This window comes from Callorhinchus milii, unplaced genomic scaffold (genome assembly GCF_018977255.1).
Source record: "Callorhinchus milii isolate IMCB2004 unplaced genomic scaffold, IMCB_Cmil_1.0 Scaffold6, whole genome shotgun sequence".
NCBI classification, from domain to species: Eukaryota; Metazoa; Chordata; class Chondrichthyes; order Chimaeriformes; family Callorhinchidae; genus Callorhinchus; species Callorhinchus milii.
In genome coordinates this window covers 21,648,957-21,676,152 of record NW_024704747.1, presented here as the reverse complement: position 1 = coordinate 21,676,152, position 27,196 = coordinate 21,648,957, and the positions used below count along the sequence as shown (strand labels likewise).

The following is a 27,196-nucleotide window of genomic DNA, read 5'->3' as shown; positions in this document are numbered from 1 at the left end:
GAGCTTTTTTTCAAACTAGAATGTTAGCAAACCTAATATAATTCTATTGCATGAGCAAGAATTGTTATAAGAGAACTCATTAATGAAGGAAGACAAGCTTTTGTGCTACTCTTGAATAACCATTCCTTCTCTGTATTTGGTATAATGCAATTTTAATCTTTTCAAAGTAGACTGATCTAATTCTGGATTTCAGTTAAAAGATAACAAGAGTATCTGGAAGATCAACCCTGGAAATTGGCAGAAGCACAATTTTGAAAAGTGGCTGCAGACTAAACCAATTTGCAAAGTCAAGATATGGGCGGCGGGGCGATCTGTTGTTGGCTAAAAAGAGGTTTTATTCATAATTTTCTGCCAGTTGATAATTGTGACACTGAATGTCACATTTTTCACCTTAATAATCTGAGATTTACACTTCATCAGAACATGGTAAAATTCAGTTACTTTTAACCATAGTGACATGTTGCTATATCGTCAAATACATTCTGCACTCAGAATTTCCAGAAACAGTAAAGCAGAGAATGATCCAATATGATCATTAGAGAACTTGGGTTGACAGAGGAATATTAGCCAATACCCTGTAAGAACTTCCTGCTTTTCTTCCAAATAGTGCTTTAGGATCTTCAACATCTACCTGAATTACCTGAAGAGGGAATGGAACCTTTTTTAAAGTCTCATTTCAAAAAAGGTACTGCTCTGGAATATGTTTAGATTAAGAGCTCAAATTCTGATGCGAGGCTCAAATTCTCAAAACCTTCTGCTTCAGAGGTAATCACGCAAACAGATATTAATATTAACCTCTTCAATTTCTATGAATAAATCTTTTCTTTAGCGAATAATTTCATTTTGTCAACCCTACACCATTTACTCTTGTACAATTGGATATTTGCTCATATTCATGATGAGCCATCTGTCTAATGTAAATTAAATTGAAATGTGCCAAGATGACTCACATGATAGTATTGTGAGAATTGCCTCAATTGCACATTATATGCATTACTGAGCGGATCACTGTGCACAACAGATGCACAAATGAACTGATTATGCCCTTACATCCATTACCTAAAATTAAGCCAATAAAAACTAATAATATTTTATTGTGATGTTAATTTTAAAGTGATTAGTACAACATGAGATTAGCTGATGAGTGGTGGGTTAATAAGAGAGTAAATGTATTGTGAGTGTACTCACCTGCAGGAATTTCAATCTGGCTAAAAAGTCATTCACATAGCTGCCAAGTGGCTTGAGACTAGGGTACGATTTACTCATCCACATACCAGGAATTTTTCCCATCAGTATACTATTCACTACTTCTTCCAGCTCGGACGACATCACTACCAGACCCTAAACAAATAATATAACACATCAAATCACATTCTTTGCCAAAGCCAAACACAGGTGAAGATAGAGTAGTAAAAGGTTATCTCAAATTCAATTAATTTTAAATGTCAATGGATCTAAACATCAAAAAGCTAACTTTTCATAAAATAATTTACTGTTTAAAATCAAAATTAAAGTGGAGAATAAACTTAGATGCATGAATATATCAACTAAAAAAATAATTTTCCACGATCTAGTATTTATAATGTCTACAAGAATAAACCAAACCATTTTAATCAACAGTCCATGGTGGCCCAAAATACTTTTTTCTTATTCTAATAATCCGCTACTCAGTGCCTCATATCAAAAATTGCTGTTGCGCTCATTTTTATAGATTTTAAACGACTGCAGAAGACTATGGACTCTGTGAAATAACGTGGTCATTCGTGGGCAGGGACACATCTAAACAAAAGTCATTTAGCCACTCCTTGTGTCAGTTAATCAGCAATCACCCAAACACATTAGCCAAGAATAAATGGGTGCTGGTGCTCACATAACAAGCAGAAAATCATCAGTCATCCTATTTAAAAGATGAAAGCGAGAAAGCACATAATAAACCCTACTTAACAAACCGAATGTAAATTCACAAGAGAGATGCCAAATCTTATTATAAAGCCTGTTCTTGAATACAATCCAAAGTGCTTGAACAAACAAGATTCCCAGGAATTGGTTAAAATTTATTGCACGTCCTGTAGCAAAAAAAATGTTAAATGGAAAACATAGATACACATGCTGTGAATAAGATTTTTTAAAGGAAACTATCAGCCTGTTTATATAAATTAGAAGGTGATTTATGTGTATTTCTCTAGGCAGTTAATCAAATTGGACAAGTTTGGCTGAATTCTACCTGTAAGCTGTCAAAAGCATGAGTCATGACATGGCAGGAACCCTCTTCAAATTGGGTAAAATATAGATTTGATTGATTTGATTACTTACGTACCTTGATAGCTTTCTGTATGTTGATACAAGAGGCCCTAATAGTTCGGAGCAGGTTATTGAAACGGCCCATTTCTTGCACTAGTACAGTGTTCATGCTCTGAGTATATGTTGTTGGATATTTTCTCATTGCTGCTTCAATATCAAAATCTGGAGGCAATTTACTGATGATATCTTCAGACACTTCAAACACAATTTCATCTGCGGATTTCCCAGCCCCACCAGATATTCGAGACTGCAGAAAATAAAGTGAGGCATTAAGTAGAATTCATCCTGTTAATTACTGCAATGTTGAACATATCCTAAAATACATTATATTGCATTCAAGAATGGAGACCCACGATAGGAAATATTTATATATATTTAAATTACATTAGCAACTTATCTAACTTACAATATCTAATGCACAATGTGTATTAACAACTGACATTTGGTGCACTTTGTATAAGTGACTTAAGTTGCCACTATACTTTGGTTATAATGCATCTATGTTCCTTTAGATTTGAGAAATAAAAAAAAACCAACTATTCTTGTGCAGATTAAGGTGGGGAATTCATTCTTTGCTAAGTGCTTTGAGACGTCTCGAAGACATGATAAGGCGCTATATCAAATGCAAGAATTATTATTGTAATGCACCCACAGATTTCTAGACCAGTGAAAGGTGCTGTATGAACACTTGCAATCTTTGTAATGCTATAGGTGCAGTCTTTCCCTCAAATGAAAATATCCAGGTCCAGGTAGTAGAGAAATCTAAATCACTTGACCTGCTCAAGGTCACTATTGTTTTTCTGTCATCTTTAAACTTCCACTACAATATTTTAGGGTGTTTCAAGTCAATGGGCTTACCCGTACCCTTGTGCTCCAAAAATAATTTTATTGAATTATATTTGCTTATCTAAAAGTGTTTGATAACTGACCTAAAAAANTATAAAAGGCTTTAATGGTTATGGAGGATTTCTCCAACATTCCTTATGTTGAACCAACATTTCAAAAGAGAAGCCAGTTATAGTTGATTTTAGTATCTCTATCCCTAGTGTCCTATCCAGTCGTCAAAACATCTCAAAGCCCTTCACAGGATATACCGTAAAGCGTTGTGAGTGTTATTTGTAGGCAATTGTAGACAAAACCATTTAAAAGCCAGTTTGATTCAGTTGGAGGGTGGGGAATGGTGGACAGCCTAATTTTTGTGAATTATCTAAGTAAATCACGTTGCTTGGTTTAAATAGAACCAGCTCTGTGTCGGCACAATGTAAAAACAGTTGTGAATTTTCTGATTAAATAATGGATTTCTGTGGCTCTACAAGAAAGGAAAAAGCTCTAAAATGAGTAGCCATAGATGGACGTAGTTCAATGAAGCGAAAGGGTGTGTGGGGGTGAGGGAGAGAGAATCACCAGTTAGTCACAGAAGTTGGTTCTCATGCACCTTTTAATCTCCGATTGGAACAGAATAGCAGATATGGAGGCATAGGAACAGATGACTTGACTATTGTAAATAAATATAAAATGACCTAGACTGTGCAATCAATATTTTAAAAACATGGAAATTGAAAAGATTAACCGAAAAATTAAAACAATAATAATCCTCGCATTTGATGCAGCGCCTTAACACATCTTTGAGTTGTCTCAAAGCTTCACAGAATATACTGTAAACTGAATTGACTGTATATTATGTGGGTGAAACAATCTAAAATAATGCTTTATACTGCCAAATGGTTTAACTTACTAAAACTATATTTTACACTAAAAAGAGCAGGAACTGTAGCTGTAGAAAATAAACACTTATATCTCCAATGGATGAGACTTTTCCTGTAAATTATGAATAAAGTATTGAAACGCAGCAATACCTGCTACATTTCATTCCTCTTCCAGTGGCAAATCAGTTTTTCAAGGCCCTATTAAAATATATAATAATCCTTGCATTTGATATAACGCTTTTCACGTCTTCTAGACATCTGAAAGTGCTTCACAGAATATATTGTAAAGTGAATTGACTGTATATTTGTGGACGAAATGCAGCAGCCAATTGCGCACAGCAGTGTCCCACAAACAGTCGTGGACCGAAGTGACCAATCTATTACTTTTTTTATTGTTAATATATGCCACTCTGATCATTGCGGCTGTTGTAAACAGCTTTAATCAATGTTCGAATGAGACACAGAATGACTATATTTTGACATGCTTCAACCTGCATTGACTACAGTGGAAATGTTGATGTATAATGACATTTTCTATGAAATTACATCATAACATATGCACATGAATTGGTTTCTGTCAAAAACGAATGTTTGTTAAAGAAACATTAATATACTCCTTGGGTGGCGTGGGGCTGAGTTTAATACAGTAGTATTAATACTGCTAATATACTTTTAAAACGAGAAAATATTGTGGGTTTACATGATGCTGATTTATTTCTGGGTGTCATAACAGGGAAGTTTTGTTTTATATTACGTATATACAATAATGATGTGCCAAAGAAGAGTAGATAGAAAGGGGGTGGGGGGAGGATGAAAGCAGCACTGTATCCTGTGGTACTTTCTCCTGAAGTTCCCTGCAAAAAGGACAAAACAATAACAACAGCAAAATTACATCTATATAACGCCTTTCACGTTGGGAGGACGTACCAAGGCGCAGGATAGATAGAGTTACGAACCCAAGCTGGGGGTTGGGTGGGGGAGAGGGGAGGGCACGGGAGGAAGCAGGGAGATCGAAAGCACGTTCAAAGCGGAAGGTCTTGAGATGGATTTTGAAGGTGGCGAGGGAGGGGGCGAGACGGAGGGACTGCGGGATGGAGTTTCAGAGGGTGGGCGCAGAAACATTTGTAAAACATTAGTGTAAACCTATCCGTACACAAAGCAGTTAGGAGATATAAGATTTAATCTGTTCCAATTGTACCAACCAACTTATGTAAACAGAGCAAAGGAAAAGGCTGAGAAATATTTTTTTTACCTAGGCCGACTACAATTATTCCACGTTGCACCCTGTAGTCATATCATACATATTCTTTAAATTGCATATTGTACCCGATTCTATTTAAACCGTAGTAAGTCTTTGATATACCTCTGTGAGTAAGATGCTATTAAAAAGGTTTTGTGTCTCTGATTGATCTTTAGTAATATCTGCATTGGCATTCATGCCAAAAACTTCCGGAGATGGGTTGAGAGGAAGGGTCTTTGTATATTCAATGTAGCTAATATGCTGTAAGTAGATAAAAATATGTATTAGATACAAGCCCTCTAATACTACTTCCAATGATTTTTAAACACAAAAAAGGTGCCTGGGAACAATAACCTAAAATCACTATTTTCATTACGACCGTAATCTAGTTTTGTATGATGTACTTATGCTCATTAAAAAGATTTATCTTACGTCTCCTTCATCTGGTGCAAAGTAAAGTCCACTTGAGTCAAATTTGTAGTCTTTATTCATCGTAATATCTACATTGTAGAACTTGTTCAGGATAGTTCGGAGACTACGTCGGTCCCAGTCATCCGTCACTCTGCCGCCATAATTGCATTCACACGTCATATATCGCAAAGCATCGAGGGGAACTTCCTGTATGAACGTATAGAGAAAGGTGAAATCAATTCAAAGATGAATGATAACAAGCTGATGCCAACTGATTTGTAATTTTTTTTTTTACGATCACATTTTCCACTTTGATTCTTGACCCTGTACTAATAGTAACATTCTCTGATTTTCTCAACTCCTGAAATGAGCAAGGAAACTTGAGAGGGTTGGGAGGCGGATATGATAGTTCAGTTTACTCTTGAATTATCTCCTTTTTATGGCAAATCTCAATTGCTCCGAAATATTGTCATAAATAGACATTAACACATGTTACCTTTAGAAGAATGGTTTACCTCATATTGATTAAGGAACATATGGAGCTGCTGCACACTTATCCGCAAGTCAGTTTCATTGAACTCATACGGTATATTCCATCCCAATGGCCCAAATTTTCGTCTTTCCTGAACCAGAGCATGGAAGAAACATAGACCATACAAGAGCTTTTTGAATTCAACCTGTTGGAAAAATGAATACGACATCCATGTTAACTGCCGTGTAATTTCTGTACCAAAGAAAGCAAATTTACATTTCCGGCAATGTATATTTATTTGGGGCCAGAAAGACTGGAATTAAGAATCCAATAAAGAAGCCAAAAGTCGAGATGGTTGCTTGAACTAAATTCCTGACTTGGGGATTCCAAGGTTATTGTTATCACACAACATTAAACATATTTAGGCGGAGATACAGACATATATACATTTGGAACTAGGAAAACATTTTTAAATATTAATACTGTTCAGATTCTGATTTGTAAGGAATTTTAGAAACCTTTACCATAATCCATACCAAGATATAACATGCACCTTTTAATCAAGGATTTCGCTGACATCCTTCTTTTAGGTCCAGTCACGAAATTATGACAGCGGATGTCATTATTGGTTTAATTTAATTTTATTGGTGTCGGAACATAAAACTACTGCTGTATCTCACAATTTGATGTCAGATACCAGGGAATCTCAAAATCACAGTCACAGAGATAAGAGTTACGTAGAATATGTGGCCTACAAATTACCATACTTTGATTAGTCTGCTCAACTGAAAGCCATAGAACTGTAGGTAAAAATAAATCCATCAAGACTTCAATAATATTTACTACAACATTCTCGTGTATACTGTTTAGCAAGTTTTGAAATGTTGTCCAATTTTAGATTTCTTGACAACCAGTGCATAAAATATAGACAGATCTTGAAACAATTTAATGCCAAATCAAATGATAATCATACAATTAATCCCAAGGCCTGAAAATTCCATGCATACCCACATTCAAAATAAGTCATTACTTATGGAACATCCATGAAAGGAAGACATATGCTCTAGAATTCTTCTTCACAGAATTTAAAACGGGAAAGAATGCAACATATAATAAATTAGCCTCGTAAGCTACCAGAAGTTTACTAGTGCCTCTGCACAAAAGAAGCTGTGTGATTTTTTACTGGTTTAACTTCAGCAGTATTCTAAATACACACTCTGAGGAAGCCAACACTTGGCACTTGCCAACCCGTACCTATATTCTCCAAAGATTAGGTAAGCAGGATGGGAGACGTACATACTCCATAAATAAAATCCATACACACGTGAAACTCTCAGTAGTTTGGTTTTGTGACTATTAAACATGGTGATTGTGTGTGTTTCCATGTGTGTCAGATACTCAGCTGACAAAAAAAAGGAATAAAAGAGTGGTTATCTGAAGTCAAATACATCTGCTCTTCATAATCCCCAATTTCGATGAACATCCCCTATTTAGCTCCACAATCAGACAACTAACTGGGTGAACACATAATATCCGGTTGAGTGTCAACTACATCTATTGCAAATAATTTAATATCCATTTAGTAATATTAGCTACTCTGAACAAATTATCCTTGAGCACTGCATCACAAAACCACATTAATAAATTTGTAGACTAGAAATATCTGCTGCTGTCTGATGCAGAGGTAAGCAATGGCAAGTGTAAGCAATCATACTGAAAAAGATTATAGAATACTTTGTGGAAAAAAGGCCTGCATTGTTATACCATATCATATTTAAAATTATTTTAAAATATTTAGTTACTGTATAGATTTGTCTGAAATGATTTGAAGGTAAATATTACAAAAGAGATTTTCTACAAGCATAATTGTAAATGTAAGTCAAAAAGACGTACTTGAATGCTTTGTTTTCCTAAATTTATATCAATTTTAGTTCATCTTAATATCTTGAGAAAGGCAGAACTTATGAAACCTCTCGTGGAAGAACCATTTTGTTCACCTTAAAGTATTTGACTTGAATTGATTACTAACCGGTTTCTTGCAGCTACCAAAAAACTCGGGGTCAGAAATGGGATCCATTAAGTAGGATCTTATAATATTAGCTCGAAGACCCTTTGGCGGTTCATTTGTCATTTTTACACCATTCTGTAGAACAGAAACTGGGAAATTTGGAGATGGATAACTTGTAAGCCACAGTCTGAAGTCAGGATGTGTGACATCTGGATTCAGTTCCTATGATAGAAATTTCACAAATGAACAATATCAGTCCTCAAGGGAGAGAAGAAATGATATATAAATTTATTACCTGAAACAGAACATCTGTACTCATTAAAACGAACACCTGCATTTTTCACATTATTTGTGAAAGACTTTTGCTGCTAGCATATAGTTAAACGATTTTTATTACCATTTTTGCTAAAGATGACATTTCAAATAACAGTAGAATATTGGTCTCCCATTTAACTACGATAATTCCAAAAGAAATAAATAATTCAAGCAGTCTTGTAATATACAAAGAAATCATGGACCAACCAATAACTAATATTTCTCCTGTCAATAAAATGCTTGAAATCATGCTGATATCTATAGTCCTGGTAACAGTAGGGAGCAGAATATTTTGTGCCAGATTTAATACCTCTGTGCATCATTTTTACATTTGCTGTGATACTTTTTATGTGATAACATTTTTATGATCCAGTGTGTATGAAAAGCATGAACATCATTTGTAAAACCCAGAGGCCAGGGAGTCAACAAAGTGGCAAGAAACTTAAGTTGCTTAGTGTATGTTTGATCATTTGCCAAATATGTTCAAAATCAAAAAGATCTGTTCTATTGCCTCCGCCTTCTCCATCTCCCCCTCTCCCATCCTTCACACCTTTGATCCCATCTTCCCCTCAACCCTCTCTCCCTCATCTGTCACTGTAACTATTTCATTTAAATAGAATACTAAGGCAAAAATTAGCAAGCTTTTTCTTCTAAAAACACCAATATTTTAAATGGCAGTTTCTTGTTGCCCCAGTGAAACTCACCATCTGCTTCACTGACTAGCTCCCTCCATTCCCCACACTGCTCCCATCCACTGCTTTACCTCCTACGCAGCTTAAACCTGCAATTTAGAATTATACTTCTAAACTTGTCCAAAGCATGGCACTCCCACTCAAGGCAATGGAGCAACTCCAGCTATTCCACAAAATATACACAACATCAGAGGGGATTAGTGTAGGAGGAAGTGGGACCTAAGCAGAGGTTGTGTAGGTACAGGAAAATATTGTTTTTCCCATTTCTAGCACAATAATAATAATAACCCTTACATTTGATCTAGCGGCTTTTATATCAGAAGGACATCTCAAAGAGCTTCACAGGACATACTGCAAAGTGGAATGGATTAGACATTTTATCGTGCTTAACTAATGATGAAACAATGAACCAAACCACCCACAAAGTAAAATAAGGCGACCAATAGATGGATAACAAGTGTGGAACTAAATACATTAAGGACCCATAAAATGGCAATAAAGACAAAACCATATAAAAATTTGATTTACTGCAGTTACAATACATAAGGTCAATTGAATGAAATCAATCCTCAATCATTGGGGCAGCCGAGAAACTGCCATTTAAAATATTGGGTGTTTTTTGAAGAAAAATCTTGCTAAATTTTGCCTTACTATTCTGTTCAAATGGAATTGTTATAGCACAACACAATATCAAATTTAAATGTATTGCAGGCATGTCTGTAGCATTACCATAAATGCCAGCATAGAATGCTTAAATAGTCTACTGTCCAATGTTAATTACCTTGGGGAACAAAAAATGAATGGAGAAAAGGTCAGATAGATGCTTCTACGCTTCATTGAGTAGGAAACAGTGACACAGGAATTTCTTAAAGAAGTGTCTTTTTGAATTTCCCAAAAGGCTGGATAAGTGGATCTAATCTTAGGATATGTAGAGGATATTGAGAATAAGAGATGAACAAGCGTACCAAGCACAGACATACCAATTTCATCGTGGATGACTGCACAGTTATTATTCTATGAGCATGGAGATGTAATTCCCCTGCTTTTTGTTGAGCACCCAGGCACAGATTTATAAGAATGGAAATAAATCTATCCTAAATTAACAACGAATTTACACATTCCAATGTTAACACGTGATGTTTGCAGTCATTGGGAGTCAGCAATTCATTAACTTTTAACTCTCAGTCTGGCCGAGAGATGCAACAAAATATTTAGAATGAGCTACAGCAAAAACAACAAATTCAAGATTTAAATAAAAGTTAAAAAAAAGTTTCTGCTTACTTAAATTTGATTTTGAATTAATTCTTGCAAATTCCAGCATGATAAGCTTATTCATAGTGTGTCCACTTCCTTAACTAAACAAAACTATTCAATTTCTTCATTTAACCCCTTCAGTAAATACTCAATGTAAATTTTAAATGTTTTTAAAAAAAATTGTAATACATAAATCTTTACCTCACAGACTCTTTCTAATGTTGTCATCCACGATGTTGCCAGATGACAGTTCTGTAGTACCACCCAGGCACCTTCCTTTACACCTTTCTCAATCAACCTCAAAGCAATGGGCCCTTGACCCTGTCCAAGTGACAGAGAATTCAGCTTGGAGCCCCCAAATCCCTGTATGGAAAGGACATACTAGTAAACATCTTAAAATGTCATTCGTGAATATTTGACAAACAAGTTGTCCATTTTAAAACACAAAGGAATATACCATGTCTTTGGTTAGTTTATTTCCTGGTGTATTGATTACACTGAGTACAGTAAAGCTGGACAAGTACTGTATCACAGGTTACAAGAATTCAGAATTATTATTTTGAATACCTATCTTCAGAACCACAGCATTCATTTTTCTCTATGGAAAACTAATTCCACTAATAAGTCCTGTGCCAGATTTAACAATTTTCCACATTTTAGTTCTGTGGTTCAGGTAATAATAGTAATCCTTTCATTTAATATAGAGCCTTATCACGTCCTTGTGACATCTCATAGCGCTTCACAGAATATACTGTAAAGTGAATTGACTGTATATTCTGTGGGCAAAAAAGGTAGCTTTTGGGGGGGGGGGCAAAATAGCTGGTACATACAGTGTCCAAATACAACGCAGGACATACCTGATCCTCAGCAAACTTGAGCAATGCAGCCATTGGATCAGCACCTGGTGACAGGATAAATATAAGTGGTGAACAGCAATGACTGTCACCGAAAGCATTGCTCAAATCAAATGGAGGAGGTTCAATGAATTGTCGTCCTAGGTTAGAAGTGACAAATTCCTGGACCATTGGAATTACCTGAACAAGAAAAGAGTGACCATTAAGCATAGCAAAGCATCCAAAGATGTTGCTATTTTGTTTTCATCTGCTACACTTTTCCAACAATGGACACATCTTTGTGTTCCATGACTTCAAATTTGAAAGCATTCATAAAATTTAACAAGAAAGAAAATCCTCAAATTGATATAAAGGAGGAAAATGTTCTTTGAATGTTATTTCTAAGTTAACTTGATATATTAATATTACAGAACTTCCCTTCGCATTCATAACAGTTGGATTATAAATACATTAAGTGCTGTTGCCCTGAGGCCTACATAGCAAACAGAACAATAAGAATGAACACCTTTGAGCAATCATTTATCCATTGTAGCCTCAAAACTAGAATTAGCATTTGTTTTATTAGACTATTTTGCAGGTATTTTTTACCCATTTACTGAGTGTTCAAACAGATATATCCTGTTCTAAATGACATTAGTAAGCAGACACCTCTCTTGTTTGTTGCCCAGTGGCATCTTACACGAAAGGCTATGTATACGTTTGTCTATATCATTAGTGCCCAATATTGTAATGCAATAAGTAAGTGCAGCAGGTTCAAAGTAAACAAAAATGCTCCAAAATATAGCAAAGGAAAAATAAGGATCAAGGGGGAAAAAAACCCTGAATATTTATAAAACTTGTAGAAAGGGAGAGGCTGGACACTGAGCAGAATACAAGACTATACAGATTTATTTTGTAAAAGAGAGACCAGAATAGTAATCCTTGGCATTTCCCACAAGACCCAGTGATGAAAGATGTATCTTTTATACATTTCAAATAGGTTGGTGAAGCATGCTATTTTGCCAGAAGTGACCCACGACCTCTTTACAAGATCCTGATTAAATCAGTTAAAAAAAGTTTATATTTCATCTCAAAAGATCAATACACCTTGCTTTTGAAAATATAATTGTTGTGTGTGTTGGAAGCACTTGTACAATTACATTTATATTGTTTTTTTCGATCTACCTAATAACTCCCAGTTTTTAAAAATCTTTTCTGGATACTTATTTATTTAATTGCTTTTGGTGATAGATTGCAGACTATGCCTCTGCAGATTTCAGACAACATCTTAACCCAAGCAGCAAAGATTAGCATTCATACCTTGTCAGGTCTCAGACAGCGAATTACAAGTAACCTCTGGAATTTCCCCAGCATTTCGTTCCAGTCACCAGGAAAATTCTCATGATGTGGCTCCTGCAAAAATAAAATATCCAGCACAAATGTCTGAGGAAACAGTCATCATAAAAACACTTTGCACCCTGAGCCTTAACAAGGTAAGATTATTTAGCTGCCAAAACCAGATAAAATATGTGAGAATAGAATCAATTTAGAAGCTACAAGCACATTACACAACTGTTCTACCTGCAAATTAAGTAAATTATCTTGGCATAATCAGCTAACATTAGCCATCACATCCTACTATAATTCATACTGAACAATGTAATATAGTTTAGAGATGTTTAACCTAAATGCTGATACACAAAATAACTGATGGATGATATATTAATGTTAAATAAACAGGCACCTACCATGCTGTCATATACAGTTTTCCATCCATCTACATGTTGTTCAAACTCGGTGTGGATGTCTTTGAAATGTAGCAACCCATCAAGTCGGCAGAATTCATCCCAAGCCTTTGAAGGAATCCAGGAACATGGACTCTCAAAGGGGTTATCGAGGCCAATACCACCAGTCAGCAAGAAGTTCCACTCCATTTGATCAACCTACAAGCAAAGGCAGAATTATTAGATAGAATGTTAAGCGACCTCACCAGCAAACTAAAATCAAACATCATTTTGAGCTAAACATTACCCATGTTCCAATTTTTATTAGAACATCATCAAGATAACAGTAATGAAATGTTGGTCTGCGTTTCCTTTACAATACCAGACATTCTAGCCAGAAGACAACAATTTGGTTTTAAAAAGCTTGCAAGCACTATTGTTTGTCCTGCTAAAGATCCTTTTGTATGCACATCTATATTGACTAAGCCATGTATGTAATCCATAACTTTTAAAGGGAATTAGACAAATCTTTGTACAGAAAAATATAAAATGTTGTAAGGAAAAGGCAGGGAAGTGAAACTAAACAGATAGCTTTGATGAGCACATTGGCCTTCTTTGATACTGTACTTTTTTTGATTCTATATGGGCTCCCCTTTCCTAGCTGAAATGGCATATTCCTAGCTGTAATCCAACAATAATATTAGGGAAGCTGCATTACCCAGTTAGTTACGAAGAGCTGTTATTTTAATACCTGTAGATGATTCACCATCAACAGCATTTTACTTAATATATTTAACCTCATGCTAATCGATTTGAAATAATAACCATGGAGCTGCAAGTCAAGCGTTGTATGACTGCAATGGCATAAGGCGCATAGAAAAACAAATAAGGGCAAAATAGTACTGTTTTTATAGTGCAACAGAAAAGATATTTTGGAACCTGTGTGTAAAACTTTCCAGATATGTGCACGTGTCATTCCAAACAAAGGGAAAATCCCATGCTAGTGGACATGCATATGTGGAACTCTCAAATTAGTTTGTATTTCTAAACATAGCAATATGTTTCCATGTGTTGGACACTTTGCTGACCCCCAAAAAAGAAAATTAGTAACTGCAAATACCAAATACTATTATACTGTAAAACCCATTTTTCGTAAAAGTAGAGAACTAACCATCTTATCATACTTTAGAAGATTTATGCTCAGGCAAAATGAAAACAACAGCTTGTCCTTTTCAAAGAGAGATCGGCAGACATTTACATACAACAAGTACGTAAAGAAGTTTTTTAAGATCTGCAACCTAGAAGTGTTGAGAAGCAAATTAATTATTCATATAGCTTTCAATCACGCACATGTAAAAATGCTATTACAAGCCACTTAGACCGCTGGAAATCTAGTAAGTTTTACAGTCAATTACACATGAAAAGTCAACAGCTCACATCAAATATGCATGCTGGTTCATACACAATGAGGAAGAAAAGGTTCCAAACTTGTTGAATTTTTGTTAATTGATTTTATAATGCGGGAATCCCACTGGATTTTATAATGCAGGAATCAGCGCCTTGGGATGTCCTCCTGACGTGAAAAGCATTATACAAATGTAATTTTTTATTGTTGTTGTTGGTAGGGCACAACTGGATGAAAACAAATCTTACAAATCGATAAAAAAAACTGTCTAATTTGTCCTTGTTATGTTTTACATAGCACCCCCCCAAATGCAAGTTGTTGTTGCCGTGGAGAATGTATTCTCACTTCAAAAATATGTGTGTTTTAATATGCTTTTTAGAACTGTAATGCCATAAGTTACTTCAGAGTGTCAGCACAACTGATTTTTGTACAAGATCATCCTAGATCTAACATACTCAAAAAACAGATACCCATTTAAAACGTACAAAGTTGTGTTTATTTATTTCCAGTTTCTGCTTTCCTCTCCTGAGCATGTTGGCTTAAGCTGGGGTATTGTTTAATAGGTTTTCCTTCAATAGTTTTTTAAGCTGCATCATTGCAAGTGAATGTCAGTGAGCTATTCGAACATGGGGGAATTCATGGCTGAGCTTCAGCTTTTGTCTCCTGACTATCAATGCATTGTCCAGGAAGGATCAACAGGTAATCAGGAGGGGGCACGAGCTGACGTGTTGTCTCACAGTCCAAAGGCACTTAATACCAATTGTAGTATTGCCGTTACCCTTACTGATTAGCAACACAAACTACAATGGCAAAGTGCATTTATATAGTGCTCTTCACGCAAGATAGTGGAACACTGGGGATTAAACTGGGATGCACCTGGAGAGTTATTCTCTTCCATCGATTTGAAATTGGAAATATTCTAGCCCTCGTCTCCATGGCTAAATGCCACATGAGGTGGGCACATTTACCAACTGAGCTGTCTCAGAAGCTTTTGTTTCAAAAATTAAATGCATTGAAAGATTTGCTTTTTTAAAAAAATAGGCTGATTCCAAATAAGTAATACGTAATGTGGATGTGTTGGCTTCCACCATTATCTACGGTATAATATGAATAATTTGTTTATGCACCACTATACCATACCTTTTTATTTTGGTCATATTAGTTGTTGAAACTATTATAATTAATAAAACGTGAAATAATTTCATATATTAAAATTTTTAAAAAATGTTTCAGCATACCTTTTTTTTAAAACATCAGTTTTATCTGAATTTTCTATAGACATGATAAAAAGGTTGATAAACCAGTTTAGGGAATACTGGTACATAGGTTCTATGTTGCCAAGGTCAGCAATTGAAAAAAACAGGATGGAGGAATGTACTGAAATAGGTCGGTAGCCCATTCGAGTAGCATCAATCTTCTTTTCTGTTTCCTCAGCTATCGCTTGCTTAACAGTTATCTCATTGGCAAGGGTCTTTGACGAAGACAAAACCTTTATAGCTGTCTCATCTTCCAAGATATTTCCTTCTGAGGATGAAAGAACTTCCAGAATCTTATCTTCTATTTCCTTCAATTGCCTGAATAATGAAATAATCTTGAGTTTAATTCAGGTATTTTTGTTACAAAACCACTTTGCATTGTTCAAAAAAAAATCTGAAGAAAGCAGCTGTAAATGTTACTATCAACTTAGAACCTCTCGAGATTACATTATAATTAATTCAATCAACTTTCACAGTGCTGTGAAAAAACTTGCTGATCAACTAGGTGGCAGTATGTGTGTCGGCCTCAGGTGGTAGCATTCTCTTCTGAATTAGAAGGTTAGAGATTAAAACTCCAAGTCAGCACTTTGAGCTCACATAATCCAGGCTGACACTCCAATACAGTGCTAGGGGTCAACTGCATTATTTGAGATCCCATCCTAAGGATGAGATGTTAAACTAAGATCCTGTCTGCCTATTCGGGTAAACAGTAAGGCACCCAAGACATTATTCAAAAAGAAAAAGAAGACCATGGAGTTTCTCCCAGTGCCCTGGCCAACAATCTCCCAGATAGGTCATTCACTTCATGGCTGTTTGTGGGCCGTTGCTGTGGCCAAATTGGCTGCTGTCTTTGCCTACAATGTACACAATCATTTACAATAAAATCCTGCGAAGCTTTCTGAGACATCCTCACGTGATAGGTGCTTTAATGAATTGGAAATATTACTTATATTATCAAACATGAATACAGCTGATACTTTATTACCAGTATATACAGATGTTACCCATTTGATAACATAGAATGGAATGAACCTGTGCTCCCTCACTTTGTCTTATTTGATCAGTAATATATACAACTGTTTTAGAATCTTAGTACGTGCAATTAAGGTAGACCATAGGCCAAACCTGATTTCAAATACTACTTAATATAGGTTGTAGAAAACTAACCCACTTATTGTCCTACTGTAGTATTTAATATTATTACAGTATTTAGTACTATATGCAGATTACTATTCATGATAAATAAACATTTTTTTTTCTTTCACCTTCAAAAGTGGGATATTATTACATGGACACCAAGTGCCCGCCAGTACTTCACTCAAGTACCCATACTTCATGTCAGGCTATGTTACAAATGTAGGTTTAGAGCAACATCACTTGACTTATCCAAAAATGGTCTACTCTCCAATGAGAACCAGCACGCCATTTGACCACTGCAGCTGAGCCATCTTCACGTTTTCCAGCAGGGGTCACTGGATAGCAAGCAAATGTGGGATCCTGAATGTTTTTTTCTCTCTGCAGCACAGGGGGCACTGTGGTGATTTACATCACGACGCTGCTCTCTAGCTGATATATACTCATTTCGCTTGAACTGAAACTGAAATTATAGCCTTCTGTAAGTATACCTTAGTCCTGTTTTGCCTGGTTGAGGCTTTCTGGCCTGCTTTATAAATTGAATTCCATTTGTTGGCAGACAGAGCTTGTTAGAAATCTCTCTCACAGGCTATGCTTGTGGTTATTTGAGAAGAGCATGAAGATAAATACATCTTTATAGGAGGTGAGAAGAGTTTTATGCTTTGAGCAATCAGTTGATTTTAGCTTAGGTGATCTGGACCACAAGGAACCCCATCACCCAATATTGTCAGTTTGTGCTGTGTTATGTTTCTTATTCAAGATCAAACCATTTATTAAATGAAAATTAATGAAAAATATTAGTTTTATTGCGATCTGAAGTAATATAACTTGACTCTCCAGGCTCAGAGATTTTGTCTAAAAATACTTTGCAATCTCAAATAGACTGGAAAATTTTGCCCTTTAAAATATACCATCAACCAATTCAGAAAGAACACTTTAAAATGTAACAAATACAACTCCTAATCCAAATTAACTCACTATCTGAAGTGAATGTTGTCACCTTGGAATATAAGATCGAAGTGAGGAGATAACCAAAGAGTCATCTGCATCCAGTATGCAATTCAATTCATTGAGCCCTTTGAGTATTTTTTATTGAACTATTTTCAAGAAAAATAGCCAGGATCAAAATTTACTACTGGAGGCAAGCATGTGGAGTAGATGATACTGAAAAAGATTGTCAACTTTAATAGCCTTTAACTCTAATCTCAGTAGAGTTGCAATCTTTTTAGATGTGATTAGGAATCTAACTTTTTTCCAAAAAAAATCTCTAAACAGTGAGTACAAGCAAAGGTGAAAGAAAATAAACAGTGATAATCATGAAAGAGCTGTCATGAAGCGACATTTTTTCAAATGTTCGGATCAGAACATGTACAGTGATAAACCAAGAGTTTAAGGTCCAACATGGAAAATATAATTTCTGGATCAATATTGTTAATTGATTTTCTTATTCAATTTCATGAAGGAAATACATGTATGAAGTAATGCATGCTTAACATACAGTTTTAATCACATTGCATTTGGATTTTTTNCACTTAAATCCTAGTAGATATGGCATAAATGCTTAAGAAAAATACATAATTCAATATTATGCTACAATGTATTAACCACATTAAGCAAGAGAGAAAATAGCATGTAATATGCATTTGTACAAATTAGGGATTTGTTTACCTTTTATTTTCTGCACTTTGTAAGATTAAAGATTGCTTCTCCTCTTCCAGGTCTGGTCTCTCTCTAGCCACCACAAAACCCAGAAGCTGGTCCTGCAAACCCTCTGACGTAATCATAAAGTTCAATAGGGTCACCTGCGCGTGAACCAGACAGGAGAAAAATCAAAATTCGTCTCATTGTTAGCAAATTATTGAAACGCAGCAATTTCTGACCTGAATCTATTTTCTGTTGCCAAATTTGGAATTGTCATATGGTTGAACTGAAACTGGTTCAACTATCACTATCTGCTTCTAGCTACAAGTGTGACTGCTAATAATATAGTGGTCACATGAGATGATATAGAATTAGTTCCAAGATTCTATTATGTCACTGAATTTGTTTCAAGGGTAATGATCTATTGTGTGATTGCAGATCTGTAAGTGATCAGTAGCTATTATATTTAATATGTAGTTCTATCATACTGTATTACAGAGTATTCTCCACCTCTACTTTTAGAAAAGCAATATTGGTTATTATTAGAAGCACAGAACCCATATCAAATACCATAATTACACTTTATGTACAATCTAAGAGCCTGGAGCACCACTGAAGAATATATAATATAGTATAATAGTCAATTTGAGTCTATTTTATGAAGGGATCTAATATTTCTTACTAAAGCAAACTGAAAAGTCCAACAAATTGCCCAAAATTAATTTTGAATGTATTTTCTTTTTCAAATCTATTATCTATAGTTTTAAAAAAAACTTCAAAGGTGGTCACTTGATGGCTATCATTACATTTTCAAATTTCAGATTTTTTTAATGCATTTCAGTTACATTCAGGATCAATTCCAATTATATTGCATTCAATTAACGCTGTGTTGGAAAATATATGAATAAGAATTAATTGGAACCAACTGCTTAATAGGTGATTTCTGTAGTATTTACATGTACAATGCACAAGAGATGATTTAGGCAACAGTTTTGAGATAATAGAAAATATTTGTTCCAATAAGTAATGTATCTTACTCAAGTGTTAATAGCACAATTATATAATGGATCCATGGGTCACCAAACAGAGGCATAAAAAAACATAAGTAAAACACAACTAAGAAGGAAATACAGGTTTGAGAACTTGATGATGAAGTTGAATTTGCATATCAAATATATAGTATATTGCTTTTTCTACTGTATAAATTATCGATATTTAAATTTATTCCACCCAGTCCATATTCAAATAAACCTTCACTCTTAAATATAAATAAGTTAAGCAATTCTTTCTGTCAGATTCTAGGTGTTACCTCAAGGCTCAATCAGCTCAGTTAAATCACACACTTAAAAAAGATTAATAAAATCAGTTACACTGTGATAGAGAAACGCAACATGGGTCAGATATTTTTATAAAAATATTATTTCAAACCTTGACCGATGTTTCTGGAAGATAATGGGGATTTCTCAGCTTAGTTGTGATGTAAAAGCGGAAATCCGGGGCATATTCAATTGTGGAATCACCGAGTCGAATGCATATGCTGCCGCCTTGTTTAAATGTTTGTTTAAGCAGCAAAGGTTCCAGGATGGGATCCAGTTCATCACCAACATTTTCTAACAAAACTGGGGAAAAAATCATTAATGTTCATTATTTTCCATTGCACTCTGATTTTGTTTGGACATTCATATCCACTGTGATTTAAAATAAAAATCTAAAATATTTTTCCAGTGATATCTTTGCATTGGCATTATTTGATTATACTGCCTCATAACACTTCAGAGTTTTCTGCATTACGTATTTCAAATTGTATAAACAAGCGTACGATAAGAGTATTGTACTGTTAACTATATGCTCTTCCTGGTTATTTAGCAGAAAATTGTAAATTCCATCTCGTAAGTCAACGACAACAACAATTTATACTTATATAATGCCCTCCACGGAGGGCAGCATCCCAGAGCACCCAACAGTGGTGGAGTCTGACTCCGAGCCAGGGGGCTCCATATACAAATAATACAATACCACTCAAATCCTTCCTTCATTAAATTTTCCTTGTACAATCAAAACATGTAATTTTTGAAGCAGTTTTCCTTCATGGAAAACTGAAGGAATCAGTTGCCCTTCGTTAGGCAATGCTTTGAACTGCATTTCTAACTTACCAGGGGTGCCAAACTGTATACAGTTTTCCAAAGTCCTTACAAAGTCAGCATCACTAAGTTTGATGACATGAAGACTGTTTGCCTTTTCCATATTTTTCACCCATTTATTCGCCTGGCCTTGAGGGTCTATCATTAGAGGCCACCTTCGAGCATTTCTGCAAATGGCACAGAAGTGTGATTTCTTTAAAATTTACTATACTTCCACAGGAATAAATTCCAAACCCTAATCAATACTTCGAATGGCATTGTAATCTTATTTTTGGATAATTATTATTGAATTCTTTAACTACTTTCAAAGCATGCATTATTAATCCCAAATAGTTTTATTTGCATCAACGTTTACATTCTAAAGGTCAAAAACAATCCCTCTTTGAGCTGCTTTATACTTACAATATAACAATGCCATTGTCAATAGAGAAATTATCAGAAGGTAGACCGGCAATATTCCATGCTCGAATTTTTACAGGTTCCCCCAAAGTGTTTACTAGAGAGAAATCATCAGAACATGGGATGACCATTTTCTTACAGTCTATCACCCATTTCATCACTTGTTCCTAGAAGTATACAAAAATAGATCATTAATATATCATCATGGCAAGCTGCAGCACCCACAAATAGCAATAAAAATAGAAAAGGGAAACAGGTTGATTTTGTACGCAGTATATCTAGAAAAGAAACATAATTTTTTGAAGGAAAGTTTGCTTTGAGGAAAGCAAGAGAATAGAATACATTAATAGAAGAATATGTTTTGCATCAGTTTAAAGTAATAAAATCTATATGCATAATTCAGGAACACTTATCTTAAACTTATGAATATTGACATTCTAATGCAGAAATAGGGAGCCCTGCATTGTCAAAGATGCTGGCTTTGGATGACTTTTCATCTGTCAAAGTGTAATGCTAGATCAAGGACCTGAGAAATATATAATCCTGGGGACTATAGAACTCATAGCTTTCACTGAGAGTGTATCAATCCCAAGGAAACTGAGTCTGCAGATCAAGAGAATGAATACAACAACAAATTACATTTGTTTAGCACCTTTCACGTCAGGAGGACGTCCTAAGGATTTGGATGATGAATAGAGGACGCAATACACTAAGGGAGAAAATGGACTGCAAAAAAACTCTTGCTCAGAAGGTTATAAATGAAACAAATATGGAGCATAGTATACACAATAATTGATTACACAAATATTAGAACATTTCCATACCCATATGAATGCACATTTTAGTTTTTCTGATATCTACCTGTCTATAAATGGATGTAAATGCTCCTAGATAAGCTACAATTCCAGAAGAGATGAGAACATCACCAGTCAGGTTAGTGTACTGTATCCCTAGGTTTACAGCAGTCTCACTCCAGCGAGTTTTCTCACCACCAAGACCGCCTATGAGCTGTTCTGCTCGATCCAGTTTTTTACTGCACAAGTCAACCTACAATTAAACAAAAAGATGTGGGGAGTAATTTCTTGGTTCATTTAACATAATCTTATTACAGGCTTGGATTACCAAGGTCAGTAAACTCATCCTTACAGTGTTGTTCATTGAAATAAAGTCCTTTACAAAAATAAGTTAAAGATAACTTCCACAAAAGCTACAGTTTACATTACCTGATTTTCCAGGTCTGCTTTCTTTTGTTTGTTCCCTTCTAGTGTCACTTGCAGTTTTTGTAACTTTTCTTGGACTTCCTTCAGTGTAGCTTGCTTCTTTCTGAGCCCATCCATAGCGATTTTCAATTCACCTTCAGCATGTGCCAGCTTTGCTTTCTTGGGGGCTACAAGCTTAGCAACTCTGAAGAAAAGAAGGAAATAATAAATTTCCAATTTGTGCAACTCAACATTGATTTAGATGAATGTTGTTTCAAATATTTTATGATGCAGCTTCAAATGCTTACTTATCGTAGGAGTCCATGGCAATGACCCATTTGCAGAGACCTTCAGCTGCTGTAGAAGCATTGCGAATCTTTTCTGGAACAAACTCTGGGTTTGTCAGATATTTATTCCTGATGACATTCATGTAACTTACAGGAATATTGTCCTTGTCATATTCATGCAGTGATTGTAAAAACTTCATGTCACCAAGTAACCTTTTGGCCGGACCCCAGAAGTCTTCTATCTTTTTACCTGAGCCGGTAGGATCTGGAATTCTATCAGGTTTTATCCCTTTTAAAATACAGATAGTCTCCATAACCAGCTTTACGCCATTAGGAGGGCTCTTCATGGATTTCACCACTGTAATGTCCTAAAAAATTATAAAACTTTAGTCCTGCCTGGGTTAAATGTTATCAGACATATTTGAAAACAGTGTAAAATATCTTATAAAAAACATATTCAGGCTGAAAGTCAAAGCTATTGTTTGTATCGACTATATCATTAAAAACTATATACAAGTTCTTTCTTACCTGTGTAGTTAATGTGTCAAGGGCAGAAAGAGCAGCTTCCAGAATAGGCATTGCTTTTGCCAGATCAGCATCACATTCATCCTTAATTGCTTTTGATGCCATGGCTTGCTCATTAGCTATTGCTTCATCAGCTTTCACAGTCTCTTCTGTTTTTGATACCTCAATGGACTCCTTTTCAATCATCAACATCATTTCATCCACTTCTTTACTGGCATCCTTGAGTTGAGGTTGGAGGGCTTCCAATTCAACCTGCATGACAGCGACCTGCGAAGCGGCAGACTCCAGTTTCTCCAGACCAACCTCGTATCTCCTCTTCATCTTCATCACCTCACTGAGACAAAAGGTACAAAAATATCCACTATTCTTTCAGAATAATAGGTTTTCTTATTGAGTTAAAATAAACACATTTAATGTGGAACTTCGCCGGCTGTTGAAACCTGTGGGACAAATGTTTCTTGGTAAATTTAAATTCTTGTACACGCAAGACCACAGCATTTTTTGTGCTCAGCCAGGCCTGTGACACATGCAAAAACTTATCACCATGCTTATGAGTATTCAAGCTAAAGTACTGTGGTGTCCTGTAGCTCAGTGGTTAGAGCACTCGTTTTGCAAGTGAGAGACCTGGATTCGACTCCCAGCAGAGTGAAACCTTGGACAAGTTTCTGCCTGATAATAATCCCTCAAAAAAAACAATAATAAATTGGTCACTTCAATCCACGATTGTCTGTGGGACACTGCTGTGTGCAATTGGCTGCCGCATTTCACTCACAAATATACAGTCAATTCACTTTACAGTCTATTCTGTGAAGCTCTTTGAGACGCCCAGAAGACGTGAAAAGCGCTATATCAAATGCAAGAATTATTATTATTGTGAGTTCCACGTATATATCGTCTCAGTTTGTAGAGTGTCCACTCTCCCCAGAAGAACAGACTCTGATTACCTAATCCTGGAGAACTTAGACATAGATTGGCAAAAGCCAAGGCTTGGAGATACCTCTGGGAATTGGGGGTCCTGCTGGAGTTTAATCAGTTACCAGATTTATATAGAAGTTAGAGGTAGACCTTATCATAGAGAACACTGAACTCAGTAGTTCTGATTGATCCAGGTAAGGCTACGGCCCATCTTTATGTCCTTGAGCATGTATGACTCGGGTATGTTGCATGAGTTATACATCTAGAAAGGTCTTCACCAATACAGAATCATCCATTTCAATTGGTTTGGGTATTTTTCTATCAGTGAAGGTCTTTCTAGTTGTTTAGGAAATGCAGCAGGCAAAACATCACCTATGTTTTGCATGCCAGTTAACATTACAAACTCATTCACCCGATTCCAAGAAATTAAGAAACTGAAATTACAGCTCAGGGACTTCAACAAGACTTTGTTCTGTGATGGGTTATATAATCCTGCATATTTATTTCTATGTTCTGCAACCTATATGTTATACAATAGGGTTGTATACCAGAGTTTTAGATTATAGCTGAACTCTGCCAGTATTAAGGTATTAAGGTATTATGTCCAAATGTTACAAGTAGGCTAAAGATGAAAAGTTATGTTGGCCCTGGGTATTGGGCATTCACATGCAAAATATTTCCCTGGGCATTATAAGTCAACTGTATACTGAGAGAAAGGAAGCCTTTGTGGTCGATGTACATTATTGAATTGACTTCTTTTATTTCCTTAAGTTTGTGGTCAATTGCACTCAATCGCACCTGGGAATGCTAGCAATGGCATAACATATTGCTCTCTCCAGCTATTCACCTTTACAGATTAGCAAATAGATGAGCAGTGCAGTTTAATGGCTTTCTTCACTATTCACCAATTTTTTTTAAAAAAGAAGGTATTTTTCCATAAAAGCAAGCATCTCTTAAAAACTGATCATCATCCTCCTCTTATGTAGGTCTATACCCAGGAGAAGTAGCCTGTTCTGAGGTCCATAACAACAGCACTCTTCAAGTAGCTGGAGAATATATAAGTGCAACTCAGTGGCACGCTACCCTGCAATTTTTCTCTCAATTTGTGAGGATTGAGTTCTCATACATTAGCACAGCTGAGACAAGTAACATAGTGGAGTGGCAAACTCCAGATGCTATCTCCCACTTCATTCCCATATGACAACATATGTAGAAGGTCCAGCATAATGCACTCATTATTAATCTCAGATTTTTTTTCAACCATATCTAGTTATAATGCTCTTTAAAATCCTAAAGCCACACAATGCCTAATTTAAATTGGACTCACTTTCGTTTCTTCTCAAGTAATGATTGGAATGTGGACAAAAGTTCTAAGTAAGATGTTGGAGTCACGTAGTTGTGTCTTTCAAGCTCTAAATGGAATTTTTCAGACAGTTCAATAGTTGAGGTATGAAAACTCTGGCACATATCAATACAGCTCATACGTATATCTTCTGCCATTTCAATATCCCCCAAGAAACGTGTTGCCACAGCTTGCAAAGCATCCTCTGGCCAGGACTAAATGGTTAGAGAAGTCGGTTAGATAAGTTGAACAATACAAACTAAACTTTCACATAATTGTTATTACTCATTCTTAGCTCTTAAAAATCTAGTAGGTAGAAGTCTGAGTTGCAGGCAAACGGTATAAATCATATAAAATCCAATTTAGTCAATAATCTACACTGTGCATGCAGCTGGTAAGTACGCGTGCAGTGAAAGTCAAGACTCAGTTTCCCATGATTTAATACGGCTTCACCCATGAGCTAAAAAAGAATTCCAGGTCTTAAATTAAATACACCAATTTATTGTGGTTTGTCACTGTCCTTCAACTGAAATCAAGTTATTTCTTAATTGTTCAGCAAAGATATAAAAAAACTAAATAAATATCTGAATTCAGCCACTCACCTGAAACCAATCTATTGTGCAGCAGTTGACAAGTGCCGGAAACTTCCTTAATCTGCTGCGGAAAGCATCCCCAATTGGACTCATTGCTAAAACCACATGCAACTGATTCCGACAGCGCTCAATAAAAAGATTGAAAAGAGCTAATGGACTCCCATCCGTCTGCTTTGATCTGTCTCTTTGACGGTCAATAATACGCATACGTTCACAGACTTCCTGTTTCTCATCCACAGCAAAGATATTCGGTACTTCACCCGCATTCAGCAAATTGTTGATGTCTTCCAGAAAGGATTCCTGTTTGATCTGAGTGTCTGTGAATAAGAAAACACCTTGCATCTCACCTTCCGTAGATTTGCGGAGTATGTGTTTCAAGTCTTCACGCCATTCATTAGTGCCATAATTCTTGGCAAGTTCAACCTGAAACAGATCATAATCTGCCATGTGTGCAGCAAGCCGGGTTAGCGACTGACGACCACTGCCTCCAACTCCCACTAACAGAGCGTGACCTCGGGGTTGTTTAAGAATGCGGGAAACGCGGCACACATGTTCAATTGCAAATCTGAATATAACCAGATTCATAGGCTTTTTGCTAAGGTTGTTAAATTCCTCCAAATGAGATTCTACAACCCTCCGTAACTTGACCATATCAAAGATTTCACGGTAGCTTTTGTCTGCACCCCTGGAATCGTGGAAATCACAGAACATAAGGCTGCGAAGATCATCTTCCACCACTATTCCATCAGCATTGAAGTCAAGATGTTTGAAAAGTGTATGAAAGTTCTCATTCAGGTCACTGACCACCACGTCTTGAATACAAGAAATGAGCCAACTTCGATCTAAATCATCCACCAGACGATCGTAATACACTCGCAAAACCTGCATTTGCAATAAAAATAAATATTGAATTATGGATTGTTGAAAGTGCAATAAAGCAATTCAAGGATTCAGAAATAGTTCATTCAAATCATACATTAAAGCATTTTATTTATTCTCTACCATCTATGTTTAATAATACTTTAATTACCCTGTAAATAAAATGAAAGCAAGGTCAATTATTTTTAAAATAGTGCTGAAATACGCTTGCTGTTTCATTAACTCTATTTTCTATTAAGATAATTATTACTGATTCTTGTTCCCCTTCAACCCTGGAAGTGCCATATCAGTTTTAACAAATGAGTGACTCACACATAAATTGAAAAGTCAGAACCATTGTGTACCACTAGGATTTATCACAGATCTATAGAGTAATATTAGGGAACCTGCATTTCATACTTTAAATGTATGATTTTTTAAAAAATTGATCAAAGGTGGAAATATAATGCAAGCAAAGTACTCACATCTGCTTAATTAAAACATTTCACTGACATTTTGAAAAAATGCAAGTGAAATTTTCTATG

The 27,196-nt window shown here is 35.7% G+C and overlaps 1 protein-coding gene across 1 annotated transcript in view; it reads right to left on the bottom strand.

Moving 5' to 3' along the window:
- Nucleotides 1-27,196, bottom strand: part of dnah7 (dynein, axonemal, heavy chain 7) — a 77,061-nt gene that overhangs the window by 6,878 nt on the left and 42,987 nt on the right. Inside the window, exons 37-58 of the mRNA XM_042336076.1 lie at nt 25,803-26,675; nt 25,186-25,415; nt 22,947-23,277; nt 22,440-22,786; nt 22,156-22,336; nt 21,794-21,979; nt 20,936-21,099; nt 20,546-20,700; nt 19,821-20,011; nt 18,420-18,553; nt 15,600-15,935; nt 14,128-14,254; nt 12,981-13,175; nt 12,553-12,645; nt 11,257-11,433; nt 10,601-10,762; nt 8,160-8,360; nt 6,174-6,335; nt 5,680-5,865; nt 5,371-5,508; nt 2,318-2,548; nt 1,189-1,341 (exon numbers count right to left, since the gene is read on the bottom strand). Of these exons, the coding sequence (XP_042192010.1) occupies nt 1,189-1,341; nt 2,318-2,548; nt 5,371-5,508; nt 5,680-5,865; nt 6,174-6,335; nt 8,160-8,360; nt 10,601-10,762; nt 11,257-11,433; nt 12,553-12,645; nt 12,981-13,175; nt 14,128-14,254; nt 15,600-15,935; nt 18,420-18,553; nt 19,821-20,011; nt 20,546-20,700; nt 20,936-21,099; nt 21,794-21,979; nt 22,156-22,336; nt 22,440-22,786; nt 22,947-23,277; nt 25,186-25,415; nt 25,803-26,675 (4,953 nt within the window). The remainder of the gene's footprint in view (nt 1-1,188; nt 1,342-2,317; nt 2,549-5,370; nt 5,509-5,679; nt 5,866-6,173; nt 6,336-8,159; nt 8,361-10,600; nt 10,763-11,256; nt 11,434-12,552; nt 12,646-12,980; nt 13,176-14,127; nt 14,255-15,599; nt 15,936-18,419; nt 18,554-19,820; nt 20,012-20,545; nt 20,701-20,935; nt 21,100-21,793; nt 21,980-22,155; nt 22,337-22,439; nt 22,787-22,946; nt 23,278-25,185; nt 25,416-25,802; nt 26,676-27,196) is intronic.